This window comes from Mixophyes fleayi, chromosome 6 (genome assembly GCF_038048845.1).
Source record: "Mixophyes fleayi isolate aMixFle1 chromosome 6, aMixFle1.hap1, whole genome shotgun sequence".
NCBI classification, from domain to species: Eukaryota; Metazoa; Chordata; class Amphibia; order Anura; family Limnodynastidae; genus Mixophyes; species Mixophyes fleayi.
Genome location: NC_134407.1, coordinates 218,284,434 through 218,307,246, shown reverse-complemented (window position 1 = coordinate 218,307,246; position 22,813 = coordinate 218,284,434). Strand labels below are relative to the sequence as shown.

At 38.3% G+C, this 22,813-nt stretch overlaps 2 protein-coding genes across 7 annotated transcripts in view; one reads left to right on the top strand and one right to left on the bottom strand.

Annotated features, from left to right (window-relative positions):
* Positions 1–22,813, bottom strand: part of LOC142159792 (uncharacterized) — a 143,270-nt gene that overhangs the window by 4,524 nt on the left and 115,933 nt on the right. For 2 of the 3 annotated variants that reach the window (XM_075214528.1, XM_075214527.1), the window contains exons 7-8: positions 284–381; positions 24–135 (exon numbers count right to left, since the gene is read on the bottom strand). The exons of the other annotated variant lie outside the window; for it this stretch is intronic. In XM_075214528.1, coding sequence (XP_075070629.1) covers positions 24–135; positions 284–381 — 210 coding nt within the window. The remainder of the gene's footprint in view (positions 1–23; positions 136–283; positions 382–22,813) is intronic. 3 annotated transcript variants of the gene reach the window in all.
* Positions 1–22,813, top strand: part of LOC142159947 (uncharacterized) — a 502,572-nt gene that overhangs the window by 399,497 nt on the left and 80,262 nt on the right. The window lies entirely within an intron of this gene.

The window sequence follows — 22,813 nt, the reverse complement described above, 5'->3', positions numbered from 1 at the left end:
TGTAATAAGTGTTTATGACTCACCTGTGCTGATATCTGTAGGGATTTCCTCCTCCTTACACTGCTGATCACCCCTCACATACATCTCTTCTTCTCCCTCTATATTTTCTACCTTAATAACAGTCAGATCATCAAACTAAATAACAAAAAAATAATTTAATACTGTCTGATTTCATTAATTGAGATTATACTGAATATCAGTGTATTAGACATACACAGCTGTTCTACAAATCATATAGTGAAAGTCATTTTGGTATTTTTGTGAGACAATAAATTCCATCTACCTGACACTGCTGTGGGATACTGTAATTTTCCTCTGTACAATCCTGTGAATAAAGAGGACGAGGACATCTCTCTGGGGTATTTCTGTTACTGGATCCATCTGTAGAAGAAACACAGTGACTGAATACATTGTTTAGGTGTGATGGTCAGATGTTGTGTGTACATTAACCTAAGCAACATGTAACTTAATAGGGAAAGCAGGAATATAAATAAATAAGGAGACATCTCTTATATGTTTCAATCTTAGTCATTGTAAAAGAGTAAAAACAGGCTGGATCAAGGAGAAATCTCAATACCAGTAAGATCTTTATATAAGGGGATGAATTTCTACCAATAGTGTTTGCTTTTTAGACATTCCCAAAAGATATGGAACAGGCAGAGGGAAACATTATGTCCAGTACCATAGGAAGATGGAACCATCTGGATAAAGCCTATACCCAGCCTCATCTACCTTACTACTGATGAAGGCATTGTGTATTAATATGAACATCTAAGGCCATTGTTTATCTGAAAAAGTCTCCCGAAAAACTTGTTCCCACTTTTTAACACAAGTCAGCAGACATAAACTGCGAATATCTCAAAATATTTCATAGCTAAGAGTCTGTAAACCCATATATGAAATGCAAAATAAGACTGGGGATGAGGAAACATTTTCTTGTTTAAGAGAGAGGACACAAAATACTTCATTTGATTATATATCCCGAAAAAATTAAAGAAGAAAAGGGGAACCAGATATGGAACTATGTGGAAAAAACAAAGACGATACTGAATAGGTCTTATTTTAATCACATTACACCTACCATGTGATTGTGGGCAGATCCTGTTTAAGAAGATCTGCCTCAGTATGAGCAGGTAGTTTACAGTATAAAGTTGGGAGGGGTCATGGGATCTCTTCGTGCCCAAGTATTTCACTAACTGCCTGGACCAAATTAAGTAAAAAGAGGAGGACACATAGGAAACGTGAGAAGCTTGGTGAATTATGATTTTAATGCTAGTGAGTTTTTACAATTCTTCATGAGGTTGTGGATAGAGATGTTTGGCACAGGAGCAGGGAAAAGATGGTCATCTGCAAAAGCAGCAATTTTATTTTGGGCAGGGCCTAATGTAATTCCTGTGATTTTTGGGTTGTCTCTAAAGTACATAGAAGCCCTTTCTTTATATCAATACTTTATCCATTAGGTTTTTAGAGCATGACGCAGGTTTGTACTAACACAAAATATAAAATTAAACACAGACATTTTCATCATTGTTTGGAGTCCTCTGTGCAGGATACAATATTCTGGTCAACAACAAAGATAAATCAAACAAGATAACGACCAGTTCTGCCTGGTAGTGTTGTGGATGGGCCTTTTATCGGAAAAGGCTGTTGTTTCCCTATACTCACAATGAGAGGGTGTGAACAAGTTGGCAACCTGCCATTTGTTAATGTTGTAGACTTTCCCACTTGTCTAGTGGTGTCCAAGAAAGCCCAGTCTTAGATTTTTCTGCATGAGTAGAAAACAATATTGCAGGAAGACCCCTGAATTCAGCAATATAGATTAGACTAAATGCCTTGGAGATGATAACCCTTGTTTCTCTAATGGAACAAATCCAAATTGAGCCAAGTGAGTAATAGGTAAAGGTATATCCAGTTACTTATGATTGTTGCAAAACAATTTTAAACACTGAAAAGTGAGATGGGACATTATCTCCTACAGCACAATAGATATTTGCCCTCATTAGGCATAATTGTAATGACAGGAAACATCTGAGCCATGGCTCTTTCTAAACTATTTCTGGGAAGATTACAGTATTTCAGGCAAGAATGACCCAGGACTCACATTGAAATCTGAGCCACTTTGCATAGATAACCATATAGAACTTGGCAGTAAAGGTCGTGTCCCAGTGTTCTTAGTAAATACAGGAATGCTCAACAAACTATGGTCCCCTTGGTACTCCTCAAATTACAAATTACGTATATCTGATCTAGGCTTTACTTCAGCTCACCTACCTTGAACTGGCCTCCCCTCCCCTGCTTTCTTCCCCATATGTTCTATGGCTGTGGCTCGGGTATCCGCTTGGAATCATTCCCACCTACTCAATAGTAGCAAGTCCTGATGGCATGTTTTATGGTGTCGCCTACGCACACCTATGAACGCCAGTACTAGACAACCTTAATGGGAAGCACACTTGTATCTTAACTTACCTGCATTCATGTATTTTGCTACTCATCCTGAACTGTATGTATCTACAACATAGAATAAGCTACGGTGCACAGGCTTTGTTTACTTTATCTGTTAGGTAGAGTATAATTTAGTACTGTTTTTATTCAATAAAAATTACTTGATTAAAAAAACAAATAAGGGAATGTTATCTAGAGAGGATTCAAATGTGAAACAATAGTAGACAAATAACCCTTTGTTATTAAGTGTCTGATTGATCCTAATATAAAAGTGTGAAGAGGGGAAGTGAAAGGAAACCTCCAGCTGTTCCAATAGGAAAGATGGATTACTCATACATCATGGTTGGCTCTCTCAGGAAGGTTGTCTCCCCGTGTCTGTAAGTAGTTGATCACTTGCTCTCACCTTGTACCATTGTACATGTTGTGGTAATGACATGAGGTGTCGCAGTGTCACCTATCTGGTAACATTGGTGTGACAGTGGTTTGCAGAGCTGCCTCAGCGCTGGGGTCATGGGTTCTATTCTGACAAGGGCACTATCTATGTGGAGTTTGTATGTTCTCCCCGTGTTTGTGTAGTTTTCCTTTGGGTGCTCTAGTTTCATCCCACATTCCAAAAGCATACTGTAACAGGCCTATCAAAAGGGCCGCTTAACTCCATTTTATTGCTTTTGCACTGTTATGTGTGTATTGTGAAATGCTTCTCTAACGAAGGCTGGGCCGAGGCGTCTCCACATATTTTGCTAGGGCGTTGTCTCAGACGCTTACTGCACATGTGCAGGAATGTATTCTAATCAGTAATGTACCAATAAAGAGTCTGAAAATCATGTTTATACCATTAAATGTGATTGAGTTCCAGGACTGTAACGACTGTTTCAGAAGGAGAGTCCTGGAGTAATAGATACATGTGTTAGCCTGGCTAAAGAGAGTCTAATGGGTCTCCAGGTCTTCACCAAGAACTGCCGCAAGGCAGGATGGACTTTTGTGACTGGGAATACACAGGTATTGGCCCCCTGATCAGCCACTAGGCCAGTGATGGCTAACCTGTGACACTCCAGGTGTTGTGAAACTACAATCCCCAGCATGCTGGTAGATAACTAGCTGATAGCTGGCAGAGCATGCTGGGACTTGTAGTTTCACAACACCTGGAGTGTCACAGGTTAGCCATCACTGCACTAGGCGTAACACAGCGGAGAGAAAAGGAAATCCGAAAGCAGCTCAGCTAGCCGAAGACTGGTACACTAGTGGTATGAGGTACAAAATCAGTATGCAGAAGGGAAGTCCAATAACAAGCCAAGATCAGGCAGTAAAGCAGTACAAAATCAGGAGCCGAGAAAGCGTGGTCACAACAAGTAAGGACTGGCAGACAAGTCAAGGGAGAAGCACAGGTAAAGTTCGGCTTCTGCAGAAAACAGGGAGTCAGACCGACAGGGAAACCTATTGCTCTGACATTGCTGCAGTGTCAGCTTGAGCTTTCTATACTCTGCAGATTTGAATATTCTGCCTGCCAGCTGTGGTCATGTGACCGCTGAACCAGGAAGTGCTGACCTCTACACATAGACAGAGGAATCAGTAGCACAGGAGTATGGAGCACGTAAGTTTTGTGACAGTACCCCTCTCTTAAGGATGGACAGCCTAAAAGGTTTGTCAGAAGTTTTTTTTGGTGGAAAATCTTTAGTAACTGGGTAGTATGCACATCGGTAGCTCTAACCCAGAAGCGTTCCTCTGGACCACAGCCCTTCTAACCAATTCAAACCTGCAAAGTACTCCTGGATATATGAGAGTCCAAATTTTGTTTGACCTCGTACTCCTGTTGATTTTGGAACAAAATGGGAGGCGGAGGAGTATTAACAGAGGAGAACTGAATGGAAACATGGAATATGTTAGGAATTTGTAAAGAAGGGAGCTGCAACCTAAAGGCCACAGGATTGACGATTTCCACAATCTTAAAAGGGCGAAAAAATATAGGTGCTAGCTTCATACTAGGTACCTGTAGCCGAAGATTGCGGGTGGACAACCAGACTTTGTCTTCAGGTTTCCAATTGAGAACAGTAAGCCTCCTCTTGTTACTTGACCTCATGTATTGAGAGGAAGATTGTTTAAATTCTTGTTTACTTGAGCCCAGATGGCTGAAAAATTCAGAAAAAGAGAATTCACCACTGGTACATCAGAGCATGGAATCTGGGGTAGGGTAGGTAACTTAGGGTGACATCCGTAAATTGCAAAGAAAGGGGAGTTGGAGATAGCCTCATGGAAGTGATTGTTGATTCCGCCCAGGGAAGCAAATCCGCCCAGTTGTTTTGATTTGCAGTAATGAAAATGCGTAGAAACTTTTTAAGTTCTTTCTGTTAGGCAGTTAGATTGTGGGTGAGAGGCAGAAGAAAAGTTGAGTTTGTTGCTAATTATGGTACAAAAGGACCTCCAAAATTAAGATATTGACCGAGTTCCCTGGTTGGATACAATCTCCTGAGGACACCCGTGCAGACAGAAGATTTCTTTAACGAAGAGATCAGCTAAGGTAGAAGAGGAGGGAAGACCTTTGAGGGTCAAAATGAGCAGCTCTAGAAAAGCGATTTACGATGATCCATATGACTGTACAGGATTCGGAAGCTGGCAGTTCTGTGATAAAATCTATAGCCAGGTGAGACCAGGAGTGATCAGGAACAGGTACTGGAATCAGGGGTCCATATGGACTTTGTCGAGTCACTTTGTGTTGGGCCCAAATGGGACATGTGGCAAGAAATTGAGATCAAAACAGAAAGACCTTAAATAACTCCGATTGAGTAACTCCCAGGTTTTCCTAATGCCAGCATGACCAGAGAAGTGCAAAGTTTGGGCCCAACGTAATATTTTTTATATGTAATTTAGGTGTAATGAAGATCTTACCCAGGGGACAGAAGGTTGATCTTCCGGGAGTTAAGGCCACCGTGCTTCTAGGGTCCAAAATAAATTTATTCTGTTCAGGAGGTCCAGCGTTCTTGTTTTTTGACAAGAAATGAAGAAGAGTTCTAATAATGGAGGCACTAATGTTATCAATACCAGTATGAGACTACAGCTTCAACCATAAAATGATTGTTTACAATTTAGAAAACACATTTATTGTATCATTAAGTAAAATAATAAATGCATATTTATTATTAATTGTGCTAGTGAAATATAAAGTTAAGATTGTGGTGATGAAAGTAGCAAAATATTGTGAATATAGAATTAAAATATTGGAGAAAAGAAAATTGTCCCCAATATCGGATCCTCAGTGCTTACTTGAATACTTGGATTTTATTACAAATGTTGTCATTCTTGTTGTAACCTCAACAGAGCGGTATTTTGAAATGGATTTGATTTGGTACATTGTAAAATTGTTAATGTTATTGAAGAATGCCCATTAACGATATGCCCACCGGTCAGCTAATATCACATAATGAATTTTATTAATACAAGAACCATCCATATCATTTATAGATCAACCCCTCCTAATGGAGATGTAAATATGTTCAGCTCACTGTTAGGACTATAATCATGTCCCAGTATGAAATTATCTGGCAATTGCAAGTTTTGAGCTTTAATGTCGTTTAGTGCCTGTATTTACTTTAGTTAGACAGCCCCAGTGTCTTTCTACATATTGTATTTCACAATATGGTATTTAACATGGTACTTCGTATTTTCTTAATGGATGACAGGCAGTACTATTGAAAACCTTTATTATGCATATACACATGCCACTATTGATATTTACATAATTATGTTGTTCTGACAGCTACTAATCGGTATTGCAATACCTCTTTCTCTAATATGAAACATGAAATTCATAATAATAGTTTTACTGATTAGGAGTCAGATAATTAAACACTGTGTTAAATGAATTGTCACTGCAAAAGTATGTCAATTAATGTTCTGATAGCTATTAATTCATATATATATATATATATATATATATATATATATATATCTATAATATAAATGTCTAGTGGCGTGTGTTAGTCTGTCTGTGTGTGTGGAAAAAATAAAACCAAGCTGCAGCGCCACCTGCTGGGCGGAGTTATACACTGACCTACTAAATTCTTAGTGTGTGTGGAAAAAAAAATTCAGAAAGGGCTGAAATTTTGTATACTAAGATGTTTTTAATTTGTTAATTTAATTTGTTAATTGTTAAAAGTGTTTATAAAGATTTAAAAAAAATATATATATATTTCTTGAAGGAGAAGTGACAGTTGGGAGTGGTTGGTGGTTGCCGGGGGTGACAGTGGGGAGTGGTTGGTGGTTGCCGGGGGTGACAGTGGGGAGTGGTTGGTGGTTGCCGGGGGTGACAGTTGGGAGTGGTTGGTGGTTGCCAGGGGTGACAGTGGGGAGTGGTTGGTGGTTGAGGCCGGGGCTATGGCCCAAATGCATGACAAGAACCTTTTTAACACCTTAAGTAGCTTGATTTGACTAGAATGCATGAGTATCATGCACGGGTTAACTTGTATATGTATATATATATCCCTTAATAACATGCAGCATATCAATTCCCAACCAAACAACAGTAACATGTGTTCGGACATCCATTGATGTATTTCCACATGAACTCCCCTCATATGTATCGTATCACTCGCAGTCAGTGTGTTACTAATTGATATATGGACGTTTGCTCAGGAAGTATGCTGCAGATTTAACTCTTACAGGCCGTAATTAAATACGCTGCTGCTATATGTGAATCACCACTAGATTACAGAAGTGCATGTTGTGTCACTTCCAATGCGTGTGCTACGGATTTAAATGTGAGAACAGCTGCTGAATTATGTACAAAGTGTTGCGGTTTGGTATTGTAGCAATTGCTCATTCTATTAAGAAGAGGAACTTCTCGTGCACATAAGAGCACTGTCAGTATGCACATGACTGGCTTGTGTGCCGGCAGCTGTTAATTATGGCTTCAATAGGCTGTCATTTCATGTGTGGTCTGTTACTTTATGTTAACTGCTGTCTCGTTGTATAGCATAACATTACTTGTAAACATATTAATGTTTAACTGTTAGAAATAGTTTGTTGTGAATATTACTTCACATTATATCTTATCTGACTGAATAAATCTATGTTTGGTGAGCCACATAGCGTATCACTGTCAGTATTGGCAAAGCTAGGCTGTGCTCCAATAGCTGCTAATTTATGCTTCAGTAAGCAGTCATGTCATCATCATCACCATTTATTTATATAGCGCCACTAATTCCGCAGCGCTGTACAGAGAACTCACTCACATCAGTCCCTGTCCCATTTGAGCTTACTGTCTAAATTCCCTAATATACACACACACACACACACAGACAGAGAGAGAGAGAGAGAGAGACTATGGTCAATTTTTATAGCAGCCAATTAACCTACCAGTATGTTTTTGGAGTGTGGGAGCAAACCGGAGCACCCGGAGGAAACCCACGCAAACACGGGGACAACATACAAACTCCACACAGGTAAGGCCATGGTTGGGAATTGAACTCATGACCCCAGTGCTGTGAGGCAGAAGTGCTAACCACTTAGCCACTATGCTGCCCTTGTCACATGTGATATATTGTTTTCTATTAACTGCTGACTCGTTGTTTGCCATAGCATTTGTTATGAACACCTAGGTATTAAGGCATTGCTCGTTATTGATGTTGCTCTCTATCCTGCCATTAATAAATGTGTGCTCATTTTCTATATTGATGGACATACCCCTAAGGTATTTTGAATATTAGTCAAGCAAACAATGGGGATCAGAATCACGTCTTTGTAACGTGATCCCTAACATACGTTTCGCTGTTTTTTCAAGGTGATAAGCTGATTGTCCATGATTAGTCTTCTTTTATTCACAAGTATAATCAATCGCAGAGTACTATTGTTGATAGACTCTTCTGTTAGCCAATAACATTGATTGGTCCTCCTATCCAATCATAGTGTTTCCTTCCAGATAGACATCTAGTACAAACTCTCACAAATTAGTAAACATTGCCTCTGGCCAATAAGATATCAGTATCACCGTTAAGCCTGTTTCAATCTATTTGTTAAAAATGCTTGTTACTATATGAATAAATTGAGAATGAATGATTGGGCACATTTTGGATATAGAAAAAAAGACATGTATAGCAGTGATTTTTTGTGATAGATATTAATACAGCCAAATTAGTTTTTGTTGAACCATTGTAATCCATATGTATAAATATGTAAAAAATTATATGGTGATCCCACTATTATAATTAAGCCCCTTCTGTGTTCCAATTAGTTAATAGTTTCCCAAGATTAGTATCCTATTTACTATTTTCTACATAATTTATGTTGCTCTAATATTAAAATAATCAGGATTATTTAAAGAGATATCCCCTCAAGGTATTTACATAAATTGATTAATTGTGATAATTATTATAATAAGTTGTAATATGCAAGACTAACAATACTTAAACTCATAAGTAAAAACTTTATTTAATGTAGCACCTCAGCGATCTATGCCCCTAAATTGTGTAGTAAACTTATGAAGTAATGTGTATACTGGAAAGAATCTATGATACCATATATACAGGTGTGGTGGTGTGGAAGTGATGTAAGCACTAAGATGTGGGACTATACATAATTATATTTACCAAAACAATATATGCTAACTAATGTTACATGACTATAATAGTGCCAAAGTGATTCTGTTTGTCCTGGATAGCCAATTGGCCATAATGTGTTAGTGTACAAATTAATTCAAGTAAAATAATCTTACCGAAGTATTACTAAATAAATATATATCTTTCTAAAAGGTGTAATGACCAAAGTGCAAAACATGTAATAGAATGTGGTATAGTGAACACCTATATGATATAGAGATGATAATGAGGATTAAATCCTATGGTAGTAAAGTTATCAATTTTCTACTTCTATTTTCAATGTATCAATAGCTAATATGTCTTACTTTTAATGAAAATAACTTTTTCACAGATGAGTCACCTACAATGACCCTGGAAAGTACCTCTAATTAGAGGTAACAAGATCATTCATAATACCCCACATAAATTGATCTACAAAAATGGACCATAATCAATATATTGGTTCATTCCGTTGGGTGTCAGGCTATCCATAACAAAGATCCATTTACTTTCTCGTTTCAACAGTTCACTCTTTTTTTTTTTTTTTAAAGATATTTTATTGAGTTTTGCAATAGAGACAATGAGGGAAACAGGCAATACAGGTAAAACAGAACTGCAATGAAGTTTCCACGTAATATAAGCAGCGTATTGTTATTAATATGAAAATACAAAAGAAAATTTAGGGAGGGTTGGTGGAAGAGAGAAGAGAAAGGAAAGAATAGGGGTGAGAGGGACAGGGGAAATCACTAGCCAAAGCTATAGGGAGAAAAGTAAAAAGAAGATGATGAACCGGGACGAGGATCAAGATTGGTAGTTAGGGCTCAGCGGCCTTAAAATGCAAGAGGAGGGGAGGCTCCGTGAAACTCAGTCCAAGGACTCCAGACCTTCAACAGTTCATTCTTAATGTCTCCACTTCTAACACCCAGACTGATATTTTCTAAACCAAAGGCCATGAGATCATTGGCATTGTCATCATGGACATTTTTTAAATGCCTCGTTACAAATTTTTCATATTCTTCTCTCTCTTGATATTCCTAATGTTCCCTATATGTCCTAAAATTCTCTTTTTTAGGGGCCTCACAGTCATCCCTATATAGTACATGGTGCAAGTATATTTCAAACCATAAACCTCTCCTTCCGTATCACAATTTATATAATCAAATATTTCATTGTCTTTACAGTATCTGTCCTTCAGTGACAATGTCTTCTTCATGTATCTACATGCCTTACATTTTAAACACGGATAGGATCCTTTCATTATACTTTTAATTCTCTTGTGTGGATTGAAGTAGCTATGAACCAATTTATCTCTGAGATTTGTTGAGCGCCTCCAACTAATGGAGACTTTTGACTCTAATATTTCCTCTGAATCAGGATCAGTCCGCAATATCTCCCAATGCTTCTGTAAAATAAAATATAGTTGATGGTTCTCCATACTTCACTGAAGTCTCCTATACATCTTATGTTTTTCTTTTATTCTTCTTCATCCCTTGTTTTGTAGATGGTTGATGGTTGTTTTGTAGATGGTTGATAGCAGATGGTTGTGGTTGATCTTTTTTGTATCTCGCCAGGCTTTTTTAACTTTTCGATTGCTGTATCCCTTTTGTTTAAATCTGTTAGAGAGAGTTCTAATGTTCTCAAACTGAAACTCTGGTCATCCGAACAATTTCGTCTTAATTGCAAGAATTCCCCTTTGGGTATCCCTTCAAGAATGGATGGGAAATGTGAACTGCTGTGGTGTAGTAAGCTGTTAGTTGCTGTATGTTTGCGATACAGATCAGTTTCAACATTTCCTTCCGGTAAGGTTTTAAATCAAGGAAATTGACCTTGTGTTTGTCAATTTCCACAGTCAGTCTTAGGGGGTAATTCAATTGGCCACGTTACTTGAAAAAGTAACAAAGCGTTAAATGTATTACCATTATTACAGTAATATTAACCCGGCTTTTTGCTCGCAGCTCGTTACTTTTCCAAGTAACGCAGCCAATTGAATTCCCCACTTAGATTTAAGTTATTGTGATTTAATTTATCAATGAATTCCAGGAGTTGGTCCCTATCTCCATCCCAAATGATAAGGATATTGTCAATATAGCGTATCCACATATTGACGTGTTTGGTATACATCTCATTCTCTTTTACAAAGACCATCTCACTCTCCCACCACCCGAGGTTGGCATATGTAGGTGTACATGCTGCTCCCATTTCTGTAGGAAAACCTTACCATCAAAAACAAAAAAAAGTTTTCTGTTAAAACAAATTCTAGAAATTGAACCAGAAATTAATTGAATTCTAAATTCTCTTCTATTCTCAAGAAGTGTTGTATCGCCGCAACTCCTTTATTATGTAGTATGCTGCTATATAGTGAATGAATGTCGCAGGTAACCAGCCAGGAATCACTATCCAGATGGATGTCATTTACTCTTTTTAGGACATCTAACGTGTCTTGTACATAAGAAGGTAAGTTAGTCACATATTTTCTCAAATGTGTGTCAATCAACACACTCACTGGTTCTAATAGGCCCCCTAGACCCGAAATAATGGGTCTGCCCAGAGGCACTCTCGCTCTTATGAACCTTAGGTAACATATAGAAAGTGGGAACTGTCGGATTATCAACTTTTAAGAACCTGAAATCAGCTTGTATGATTGTTCCCCTATCCAGGGCTTCGTCAATGATTTTATCATAAATTTCCTTGAATTCCTTAGTGGGGTTCAAAAATAAATATTTATAACATTTGTCATCCCTAAGTTGTCTATAAGCCTCCTTTCTATATTCGGTCTCTGGAATTATGACAATATTATTGCCTTTGTCAGACGGTTTGATTTGGACGTCATTCCATTTCTGAAATTTTTTTTATTGCTTTATGTTCACTTTTGGTTAAATTTCCTGTCTGTCTTGTTTTATCAGATCTTAATTTTAATTTGTTTAAATCTTTGGAGACCATGGTAACAAAAGTTCTGATTTGTGGATAATGTATTACCTTTGGGAAATAGTTAGATTTTTTCCTTATAGATAGTTCTAATACAAGTACTAGAAATGGTGGCTGTTTCTTCTGATGATCCTTCATTTGAAAGTTCATCTATATTTTGTAGTATAGCCATATCTTCTTTCGAGAAAAATTCCCTAAACTCTGAGTAGGTGATTCCAACATTATCCTTCTCTAATCCCAAGGGATATGGAGCATTCTTTTGTGCATGAAGTTCTAATTTCCTAACAAATAAATTTAGATCCTTCCCCCATGAGAAGCGATCAAAGTGTTTAGAGGGTTAGAAGGTCAGTCCTTTATTTAAAATATCAACATGAACTGGCGTGAGGAACTTATCTGAAAGATTAATGACACATAATGAAGATTCTTTCTCGTCTCTCCTGTTCCTTAGATCTTAGATTTCTTTCTGACCCTACGGATCTTTCTATTCCTACTTCATTGTGATTTGTTTCTTTCCTTTCTAGAATTATTTGTATCACTTTCAAAGGAATCTGTTTCTGACGTTTCAGCATTACTAGAAGATAGATTTCCTTTATTTCAATTTTTTGTTATTATATACTTTAAGGCTTCATTTAGATACTCTGCCTGAGACAGTTGTTTTTTATCTCTTATAAATGTATTTCTCTTTTGTTCTATAACCTTTTTTTTTTTTAAATCATCAAGTTATTTTTCCTATATTTGAAATTTATTTTGAAAGTCTGATTGGCTTTCGTATTCCTGTAGTTTGATACTTAATTCTTCAATTTTATTGGCATATTGTTCTAAAAGTAGATTCTCATTTTTTTAGCAATATTTATATCAGTTCTTTAGAACATCTCAGCAGAGAGCTTTCCCATTCTGATTTTAATTCTTCGGTTTGGAGTTCATATGCTGGGTATACCCTTGGCCTTAGACCTCAGTTAATGATTGTTTCAAATATCCTTCAGATGTCCTCTTATTCCACCATGTTTTGATTCTTGTTTTTTGAGCCTGGGCGATAAGTATGAGGTTGAACAGGGAAAAAAACAAAGACCATCTTGCCTGGCGGGGATTCAGGCATTGAGCTGACTGTAAATACCAGAGATTCTTGTGACCAGTGTAAATGGTTACTGGAAATAAAGCACCTTCCCGAAGATTTCTCCACTCAGATAGAGCCAGTTTGATTGACAGAAGCTCCTTATCTCCTATGCCATAAATTATTTCGGCAGGTAGAAGTCAGAGAGAAAAAAATCACAGGGGTGCAATTTCCCAGAAGAGTCACGCTGAGAGAGGACAGCCCCAGTCCCATAATACGATGCATTCACCTCAAGAAAGAAAGGACGCTAATAATTGGGTTGCAGTAAGACAGGAACAGAAGAGAAGGCCTGCTTGAGAGAGTTGAAGGCTTGCACTGCCTCCTTGGGTCACTCCCTAGCATTAGATGCTTTCTGGGTTAACGTGGTGATGGGTACGACCAAATCCGAATAAACCTTAATAAATTGACGATAATAATTTGCAAAACCTAAGAAGCGATGAGTAGCCTTGAGTTTGGTGTGGCCCGTATGGAATCCGGTAGCAGAGATTATATAGCCCAGTAAGGGCAATCGAGTCTGTTCGAAAAGGCACTTTTGAAGTTTGCAGAATAAGTGGTTGGCCCTGAGCCGAGTAAGAACCTCAACCACTTGCCTCCGATGAGATTGGAGATCCAGGAAAAAGATGAGGATGTCATCTAGCTACACCATTACAGATTGATAAAGGAGATCTCAAAAATGTTCATTAATAAAAAACTCTGGAACACAGCAGGAGCATTTACATAGGCCGAACGGCATGACCAAGTATTCAAAGTACAGTATCTGGTGTTAAAGGCAGTTTTCCATTGCTTGCCCACCTCTTTCCGGATGAGGTTGTACGCTCCATGAAGGGCCAATTTGGAAAAGATGGTGGTGCCCTTGATCCGGTTGAACAGTTTGGTAATTAAAGGTATTGGATATCTGTTCTTCACTATAATGGCATTCAAGCCCCAGGAGTCAATGCACAAATGCAGGACACCATCTTTCTTTTTAACAAAGAAGAAACCAGTGCCAGCTGGTGGGGAGGATCTTCGGTTGAATCCACTTTCTAGATTTTCTTGGAAATATTCCGCCATAGCATTGATCTCAGGGATGAACAGCGGGTACACATGACCCCAAGAAGGGGATTTACCAGGTAGGAGTTCTATTCTGCAATCCCAGACTCGGTGTGGAGGAAGGGCGGTTACTCTTTGTTCACAGAATACATTGGAGAAACCCTGATACTGGGGGGTAGATATAAATCTGGGTAAAGACTAAATTTGGAGGGCTGGGGAAGAGGAACCACCTTTTGGATACAATGAGAAAAACAATAGGAACCACAGGAAATAATCTGAGCATCGTGTCAATCGAATACGGGAGAATGCAGGCGAAGCCACGGAAGCCTTAATACCACTTGAGATGAACAGAAAAGAGATGTGCTCCTTATGAAGGGATCCCATTTGCATAGTTAAGGGAATGGTACTAAACCGAATGATGCCACCTGAATTTTTTTTTTTCATTAATGGCTGTAAGGTGGAGAGGCTGTTACAGAGGTATAGTGGGAAAGGCAAAACGAGGAGGATGACAAAGTTACCCGCTGCTCCCAAGTTCTCGAATGCTGATAGAGTGATAGTTTTAGGGCCGTGAGTAGAACAGAGAAAGCAAAGATATCATTCAAAGAAACTGCTGGAGAAGAAGTAATAGGACCTAACAAGACCTCTCCTGAACTCGTTAGGCCTTATCATTTTCAAGGTCATTTAGGGCAGCTACCCAAAATGTGAACGGGGTCACCACAATAGAGACAAAGTTTATTTTTGAACCTTCTCTCTCTCCTCACTGGAGAGATGGGACCAGCTTAACTGTATTTGTTCCTCAGGGAAAGTGATGGGAGTCTGGAAATTGGAAGAAAGACGTAAGTTGGACCAATGAGGCTGAGTCTTCTCTAGTGTTCCAGTGTTCGCTCCTTGAAGCGGAGGTCAACCTTGTTACTCAAGGAGATAAGTATATCGAGAAAAGAGGGAAGTTCCATGCAAACCAATTCATCTTTAAACCGGTCGGATAGACCTTGCCAGAGTGTCGCAACCAAAGCTTCGTCATTCCAGCGCTGTTCAGAAGCCAAAGTTCTAAACTGAATAGCGCACTGGCATAAATGCAGAATTGCAACTCTGTCAGGCTCATCAAAGATCTTCTTAAATGTTGATAGAAAGATAGCACAGTTGCGGAATAGAGGATAATTTCGCTCCCATAAGGGAGATGCCCATTCGAGGGCTTGGCCAGACAGAAGTGAAATAATATAGGCCACTTTCGCCTATCTTTCCAGGAAAGAGCTCAAAATATATGGCACATTATACCAAGAGAAAAATATATACAGCACCAGGAAAGTCCTACACGTCCTAGAGGAATGGTCAGCAACTTCTTAATGAGAAAACTTATAACTCCTTTATAAAGTCAAACACCCTAGGAGTGGTGCACCCACACATCATAATAAATAAACATATTCACAGGAAACAAAGGTGTGTATCAGGGGCACTCTGGAAGTTGAGTATATAAAACATAAATCAAGTTTTATTGGTATGCATTATAATAATGACACAGAGTAAAAACATTGTTAGTGAAATATTAAAAAAAAGAGAAATGGATTATTGAACTGGATAGTAAAGCTGATAAAAACAGCAGAAACAATACTGAGAGGCGCCAGTAACCCTATATGTGTATAAATGATATAGCCAAATAAAGTACCTATATAATGCTATAGCCTAAACTGACCTGTTTATAACAGACCAGTAATACACTCAATAGTGTATGCGGTGGTCATAGAATTGCTTATAATAGATATAATAATAAAGCCCTTATAACAAAGAGCCAGTAGGAGTATGTTTGTCATGCCCTCATCCTTATAAACGAAAGCATGAAACTGCAAAAATAAGGGGTACACACACTAATCTTGTCCCTTCATTAAGGCAAACTAAATAGTAATGAATGCTCCTAAGTAGAACCACTGTGGATGGTAATGGGGGCAATATGCTAATACCCCTAATCACTACTATAAAGGTACTAATATGATCTCGTAAACATATGCTATAATATGAGCAAGGGCCGGCACGTGTAGTGCCGACCCGCGTTTCACTAACAAAACCTTTTACAGGGCAACCCGAACAGGCCAATCAGTGAGCTATTTATAATACAAGGGACGTCCCATTAAAGACGTAGGGTTAGTAACCGGACATAGCAACTGGACACGCCAATGTAAACTGTCGTTGTTAACTGGAACCATCCCTGCAAACCATAATAGTTGACAAACTAAAGGAGGAAAAATCATCTCAGGGTATCGAATAATGTAAAAGGTAAGTATCTATGGTGTAACGCAAAAACGGGAATCGGGTTTTGAGTGCCCCAATATAATTGAGGGAACATGTTATGACAGATGAAAGAAATAATAATGAGATGGAGATGAGGAGCTCTTGAATTTGACTGTTGCTTAAACATATTGCTGAGATTCAATATTGGCAGCTAAGTATCATATTTACTTTTATATTCTTTACAAAATAAAGATAAAGTTTTCAATAAATCTTGCAGTCACGAGCCATTAACTCTTTGAACCCGAAAGAACCTCATTTCCCCTTGAACACATACTGATTAATTGGCTTCTGACACAAGTAACTCTAGTTTGTGTTTCTGTATCTGTGTGAGAGGGAACATAGACTGTAAGCTCCACTGAGGCAGGGACTGAATTACTAAACATTCTCTGTAATGCGTTGCGCAATATGTAGGTGCTATATAAAATACTGTTAATAATAAATAACCAACTCTTCAGGGAAAGAGTTGAAATGAGAGCCCCAGTGTTAGGTACTTCTATTCATTGCATTATTGTATGGTGTAAAATGCTGAAGGTGACAACACTGTCAAAACGGAGTGAACTCCTCCATCTCACCAAGCACATGATTTACTCTTTTGTTGCAAGAGAAAAGCCTTCATATACCATGATTCAGGTTATTATATCTGCTAACCTAAAGCAAGCTGCTTGCTCAGTCAACCTCAGTCAATAGGAAGGGTCCAAGCCTTCCATATCCATATATTTAGGAAGAAATGTGGCTAGTGACTACTTGAAAATAAAGGTTAACCCTGACTGGTATCTCCTCATGTTGTAGGTTATATGTGTTTAATGATTTATTGCACATAGATCTTAAAGGTCACCAGGTGGGTTCTGTACAAAACGATAGACTGTGTATCATGTCCTTTAAATGAGAAACCTTTACTAAACTTCACCAGGGTACCCAGCCGACCAGAAACACCAAGACAGTCAGTGTCAACTGCTGGAACAGAACTCACGAGATGTCCTTCGTTAGTGGTTGGCCATATTGTGCTGGAAGTGCCAGTATGTCCAGAGCATGATTTCACATACAAATACTGTGAAATCTGTGGATGGCTCAAGATGCTCAGGCATCAGGGTGGTTATGCCCTTTTTTGCCACTCAAACTTACCAAAGTCACAGTAGGGGACCTGCTGCTGCTTATGTGAAATATGAGGGAGGCTCTATGACAGTTCCTCTCCTAATCAGGTGCCCATCTGGTGGGCACTATCTAGCACCAGCCCTGCTCAATCCATACCATCATAGGAACCAGAGCAGGAATAAAAAGGGGCTATGCCCCGCCATTAGTGGTCTTCTAGGACCGTACTGGACTTACACTTCCTACATGACTGGTCATGGATCAGTGCACTATGCTGGTGATTGAAACTTTAGGGTCTGTGAACCTTACAACACTGTGAGCCTTTTAAAAGCGGTGAGACATAGGACTTTGTCCCTACCTTGGTGTTAGAGGAGTGAAGATCGTTGCCCAGTAGCAAGGACAAAGCACTGGGAACAAGCTGACTATAAGCAGCTTTCAGATAGGGTTTTGCATTATGTATTGGTGTGGTGAACCCACTGGTACTTCCTAAAAGTTCTTTAATCTGAGTATTGTACAATTACAATAAAAGTACGTTTTACTTTACCAACTATTTTCTAAGGTGATTTCATAGCCATAGTGCTGGATGTACCGGGTTGGTACATAAGGCCATCTCAAGGCAAACCACCCAGCTGGTGCAGTAAGAAAGACAAACAGTCATCCGATATCCTCACAAGCCCAAACACCCTAATACTGTTTTATCTGTACAGGTTTCCAACTTATGAATATGAGGGCGAATAGTGTGGATAGCAATTACGTGTACCACTAGTGTTTTATGAAAACAAGGAATGTCATTTTCTATGTGTCCCCTTAATCCCCCGTAGATCTTTTCAAAGTGGAGAAATTTCTACAACACCCACTTTATGTAATGTTCAGATTTCTTGATTGGAAAGTGAACAAAAGTAAGTCCAGATACCCTCCTCTGAGGATGAATATGAATCATCAGTAGACAATGAGAAAGCAATTGGAAAAGGTGAATCTGTAGCTGAGGAGTTTGTGGGTTTTGCTGGTTTCAGATTAGTCTGCTAGCAAAAAGCCTCAACTTTAATTTCGATAAAGAAAAAAAATCACCAATATCCTCTGCCTGTTCTGAGCAGTAAGATGGTGTTTCCCCTTACTAACTTTGCTCATGAAATGAAAAAAATCCTGTTACATAGTGTCAGAATAGATGCAAATAACCTATAAAGTCACAGCTTCAAGATAAATCGTTGGTAGTTGTAGTGCTAGTATACAGCTTGGATCAAATAAAATTAAGAGAATGTGATCAATAATAAGAAACGCATATAGAAATATTACTACTACTATTAGTCTATGTCACGAAACGGGGTGCTACTGGACTGAGAACTTTTTAATCATCACCCGTTTCTCACAGTTTAATGTATTTTTTAATCCCTGGCCCAGTCTAAGTATATACACCAGAGCATCAGTGTATTATGTGTATTATTATGTCATGTTATTAGGTACATTTTAAGTGATTAGAACTTCTGCCTTATAGCACTGAGGTCATGAGTTCGATTCCCGACCACGGCCTTATGTGTGAGGAGTTTGTATGTTCTCCCCATGTTTGCGTTGGTTTCCTCCGGGTGCTCCGGTTTCCTCCTACACTCCAAAAACATACTGGTAGGTTAATTGGCTGCTAACAAATTGACCCTAGTCTGTGTGTCTGTCTGCGTGTGTGTTAGGGAATTTAGACTGTAAGCCCCAATGGGGCAGGGACTGATGTGAGTGAGTTCTCTGTACAGCGCTGCGGAATTAGTGACCCTATATAAATAAAAGGTAATAATAATAATATATACTTTATCTTATTACATGTGGTTGTGGTATGCAATACGTTGGACGAACAACAAGACCACTAAGTGGTCGTTAAAAGGTTAAAACTCATAGTTTGTCTAATCATATTTTTGTTTGTCAGAATGGAAACATTAAGAAAGTGAGAATCAAAGATAGTGAATATATTGGTGAAACAAACTGAGGAGGTAATAGGTTCAATCGCTTGTGTAGGAGGCAGGTTTATTGGATTTTTAGACTCCGGACCCTTATGCCCCAGGGATTAAATGATATGGTTGAACTAAATAATATATAGGATTTATCCGAGTGTTGTTTATTTGATCTATTAATCCATTGATTCAATGGATGATTAATTAACATATTTAAATAAATGTAATATATCTCATGTTCTCCAATATAAAAAAATGACAATATGGTATATTAAGTATTTATTTATTATGAGGGTTATTGCCACACACTGTGATATATTGGATTTGATGTATAGTAATTTGTATCAGGTATTTAGATCCTATATGGATTCCAATTTTTGAGCATTATTATGGTTTTTATTTTTTTATCTTTATATATATTATATTTACTTATATTTATTCAGTAATTATTATGAATATAGGATCTTGTATCTGTACCTGTATATTTGTCATTTTTATTTTTGTTATTGTTTGTCATTTGTTTTTAGTTATTTTAAATTATATATATTGTATATAGGTTATATTGTTTATTTTTCTGCGCCTGTGAACTGTATTTATTAAAAGGTTATTAAAAAGGTGATCAATGTTGATGAATTGAAGTAAGAAACGCTATGTTTACTGATCAATGCATTGTTCAGTATTTACATAGTTATATAAATTTTGATATACAATTGTTTATTTACTCATAATGATACAAAAAAACACTATTTTGCCATGCTCGGCATAATGTATGATGGTGGATGTATGAAAGTTTATGTTAATTATTATTATTTGATGGACGACCAATAGTAATCTAATAGTATTTCGTCACATGATCGGGATATATAGCGTTCATGTGACTACCATCCCGATCTGTTGCAGGATATAAGAAGGAAGTTGGACCAATGAGATTTTACCTCTGATGAAACCGCCTATCAAAGGGGCAGAGAAACTCGTCAGCGCTGGCGAGCACAGTTGCACTTTTTTTCCTTCGATATTCTTGTATACATGTTTTTTGTTGATATGTAAAGAAGGACTTGTATTAATGCTAACCTTGGCACTAATAATTTACACCTACAATCACATCTAAGGATATTCCATAGGAGGAAAGCATGATCACATATGCTAGGACTCCATATATAGTCCATCATTCCTGGACATATTTCTTCTAAACGCCGCAATTGTGTTCGTACTTTGGGACATATTGCTGGACTTTTTCCTCCTTATTGTCTGCTGTTTATATTGGACTTTTTTCAGCTGTTTCAATTAAGTGTCTTACATGGTGCTATTATATGGCTCGCTGAGCGTGTGTTCTTATAAGTTTTATACATTTTTACTTCATATGGCATTATAGAGATTACATGTGCTGCCTCTTGCAATTTTTTTTTATTTAGTGATTGTTTGTGGAACAAGATCCAGTACTTGCTCTATGTGGAGGGCTGCAGGTTCTTCTACAGCATATAGTAACATCCTACTAATAGTGGTACTGTTATTTGGACTAACCATCATTATTTCCCAACTAGCGCTGCTTGATTCCCCTTTTTTTCAATATATTGGTCAGCTATTGAATCAATATGTTGACTCTCCTTGTACTTATATATAGGAATCAATACAGAGTGTGGGTGGAGGAGACTGGTCAGATCTCTGGGCTGGTAGCTCACAATGATATGATGTGAGGAGAACAGAAGTCTAATAGGGGCTGATGGCTCCTGACTCCCCACTGAGCAGATACTTATTCCGCATAGGTTTGTACAGAGGAGGATGTAGAATAAGATATTGATGTAGTACTCACCTGTGTGGATATCTGTAGGGATTTCCTGTTGATCACCCCTCACATACGTCTCTTCTTCTCTCTTTATATCTTCTGTCTTAATATCAGCCAGGTTATCACCCTAAACCATCCAGAAACCAATAAAATACTACTTTAATAATGATGACTAAATTAATTCTGATAAACCAGAAGAATATCAGTGTATAAAACACACACACACAGCTGCTCCACAGATCATATAGTGAAACGTCACTTGTACTTGGTAAGACATTAAACCCTACCTACCTGATAGTCTTGATGATTTTCCTCTGTACAATCCTGCGAAAAAAGTGGAAGGAGACATCTCTCTGGGGTATTTCTGTTACTGGATCCTTCTGTAGGAGACACATTGTGACTGAATACATTGTTTTTATACGATTTATTGTGTGTATCTAGGCGGTCCTCCAATAAATAATATTCTACTCTTACCCCATGACATGAGGGTCTGGTGATTCTCCATCATCACGTCCTTGTACAGAACCTTGTGTCCTTCTAAATCCTCCCAGTCCTGCATGGAGAAATAGACAGTGACATCCTCACACCATATAGGACCCTGACACACACAATAATACAGTCATCACCCAGACACATCCCCTGGTGTTACTGTATAATGTCCTATTCCCAGCAGTCACCTCTCCAGTCAGCAGCTGAGTGATCTTGTTGGTTAGTTGCAGGATCTTCTGATCATTGTTTTTCGAGGAACTGTGACTTGGGCAGGATTCTGGGTCCTGCTCAATCTTTCTGACACACGGAGATGGCTACTGAGTATCACAAGCTCATCAGATGTCTTCTTCACTACTGTGTACTCCTGTGTATTGAGGGATACATCAATAAAAAGGTATATGAAAAAAAACACAAATTTAGAGTTGTTATTTTTTAGAGGTTAATTGTGCAAACAGTATAATGTTTAAAAGCAATGTCTTCCCTATATGTAACAGTTTTCTAGGAAAGTGGAGTGACTATCTGAGATGGGTACAACTCCTGCCATCTTCAGTGGACCCACCAATTTGTATCCTTCCTCCGTCTATGGCCGGCCCCCATAGATGAATCACCTGCTATGGACAGATTAGTGCAAACAGCGTTGCTTTGGGAGCTGGAGGATAACAGAGGACTAAGAGTAGACGGTCCACTGAAGGTGACAGGAGCTGCAGGAGAGGTAAGCTGGAAGTTTCTGATATAACTGTTCTATAAAGGATGTCACAAAATCTCTCACCTCTCCAGTCAGCAGGTAGATGATCTCCAGGGTGAGATTTAATATCCCATCAGTGATAAGACTCCGGTCCTTGTAATCAAGCTTCACAAAACTGCTCAAAGACCTCCACATGGTACTGTATTGCTTAAGGTTAAACCACCACTACTTGTAGCCAGGAGGTTTGGTCCTCCCAGATACCTCTTTGTAACAGATTTCAGGTAGAGCAAATTGCACCAAATGTATGGATGAGATTTTCATTCTATCCCATACATTGTATGCAATTGAAGCCATAGCAAAGTGGCATGTGATCTGCTGTCACTATACAGTCATGGGCAAAAGTTTTGAGAATGACACAAGTATTGGTTTTCACAAGGTTTGCTGCTTCAGTGTTTTTAGACCTTTTTGTCAGATGTT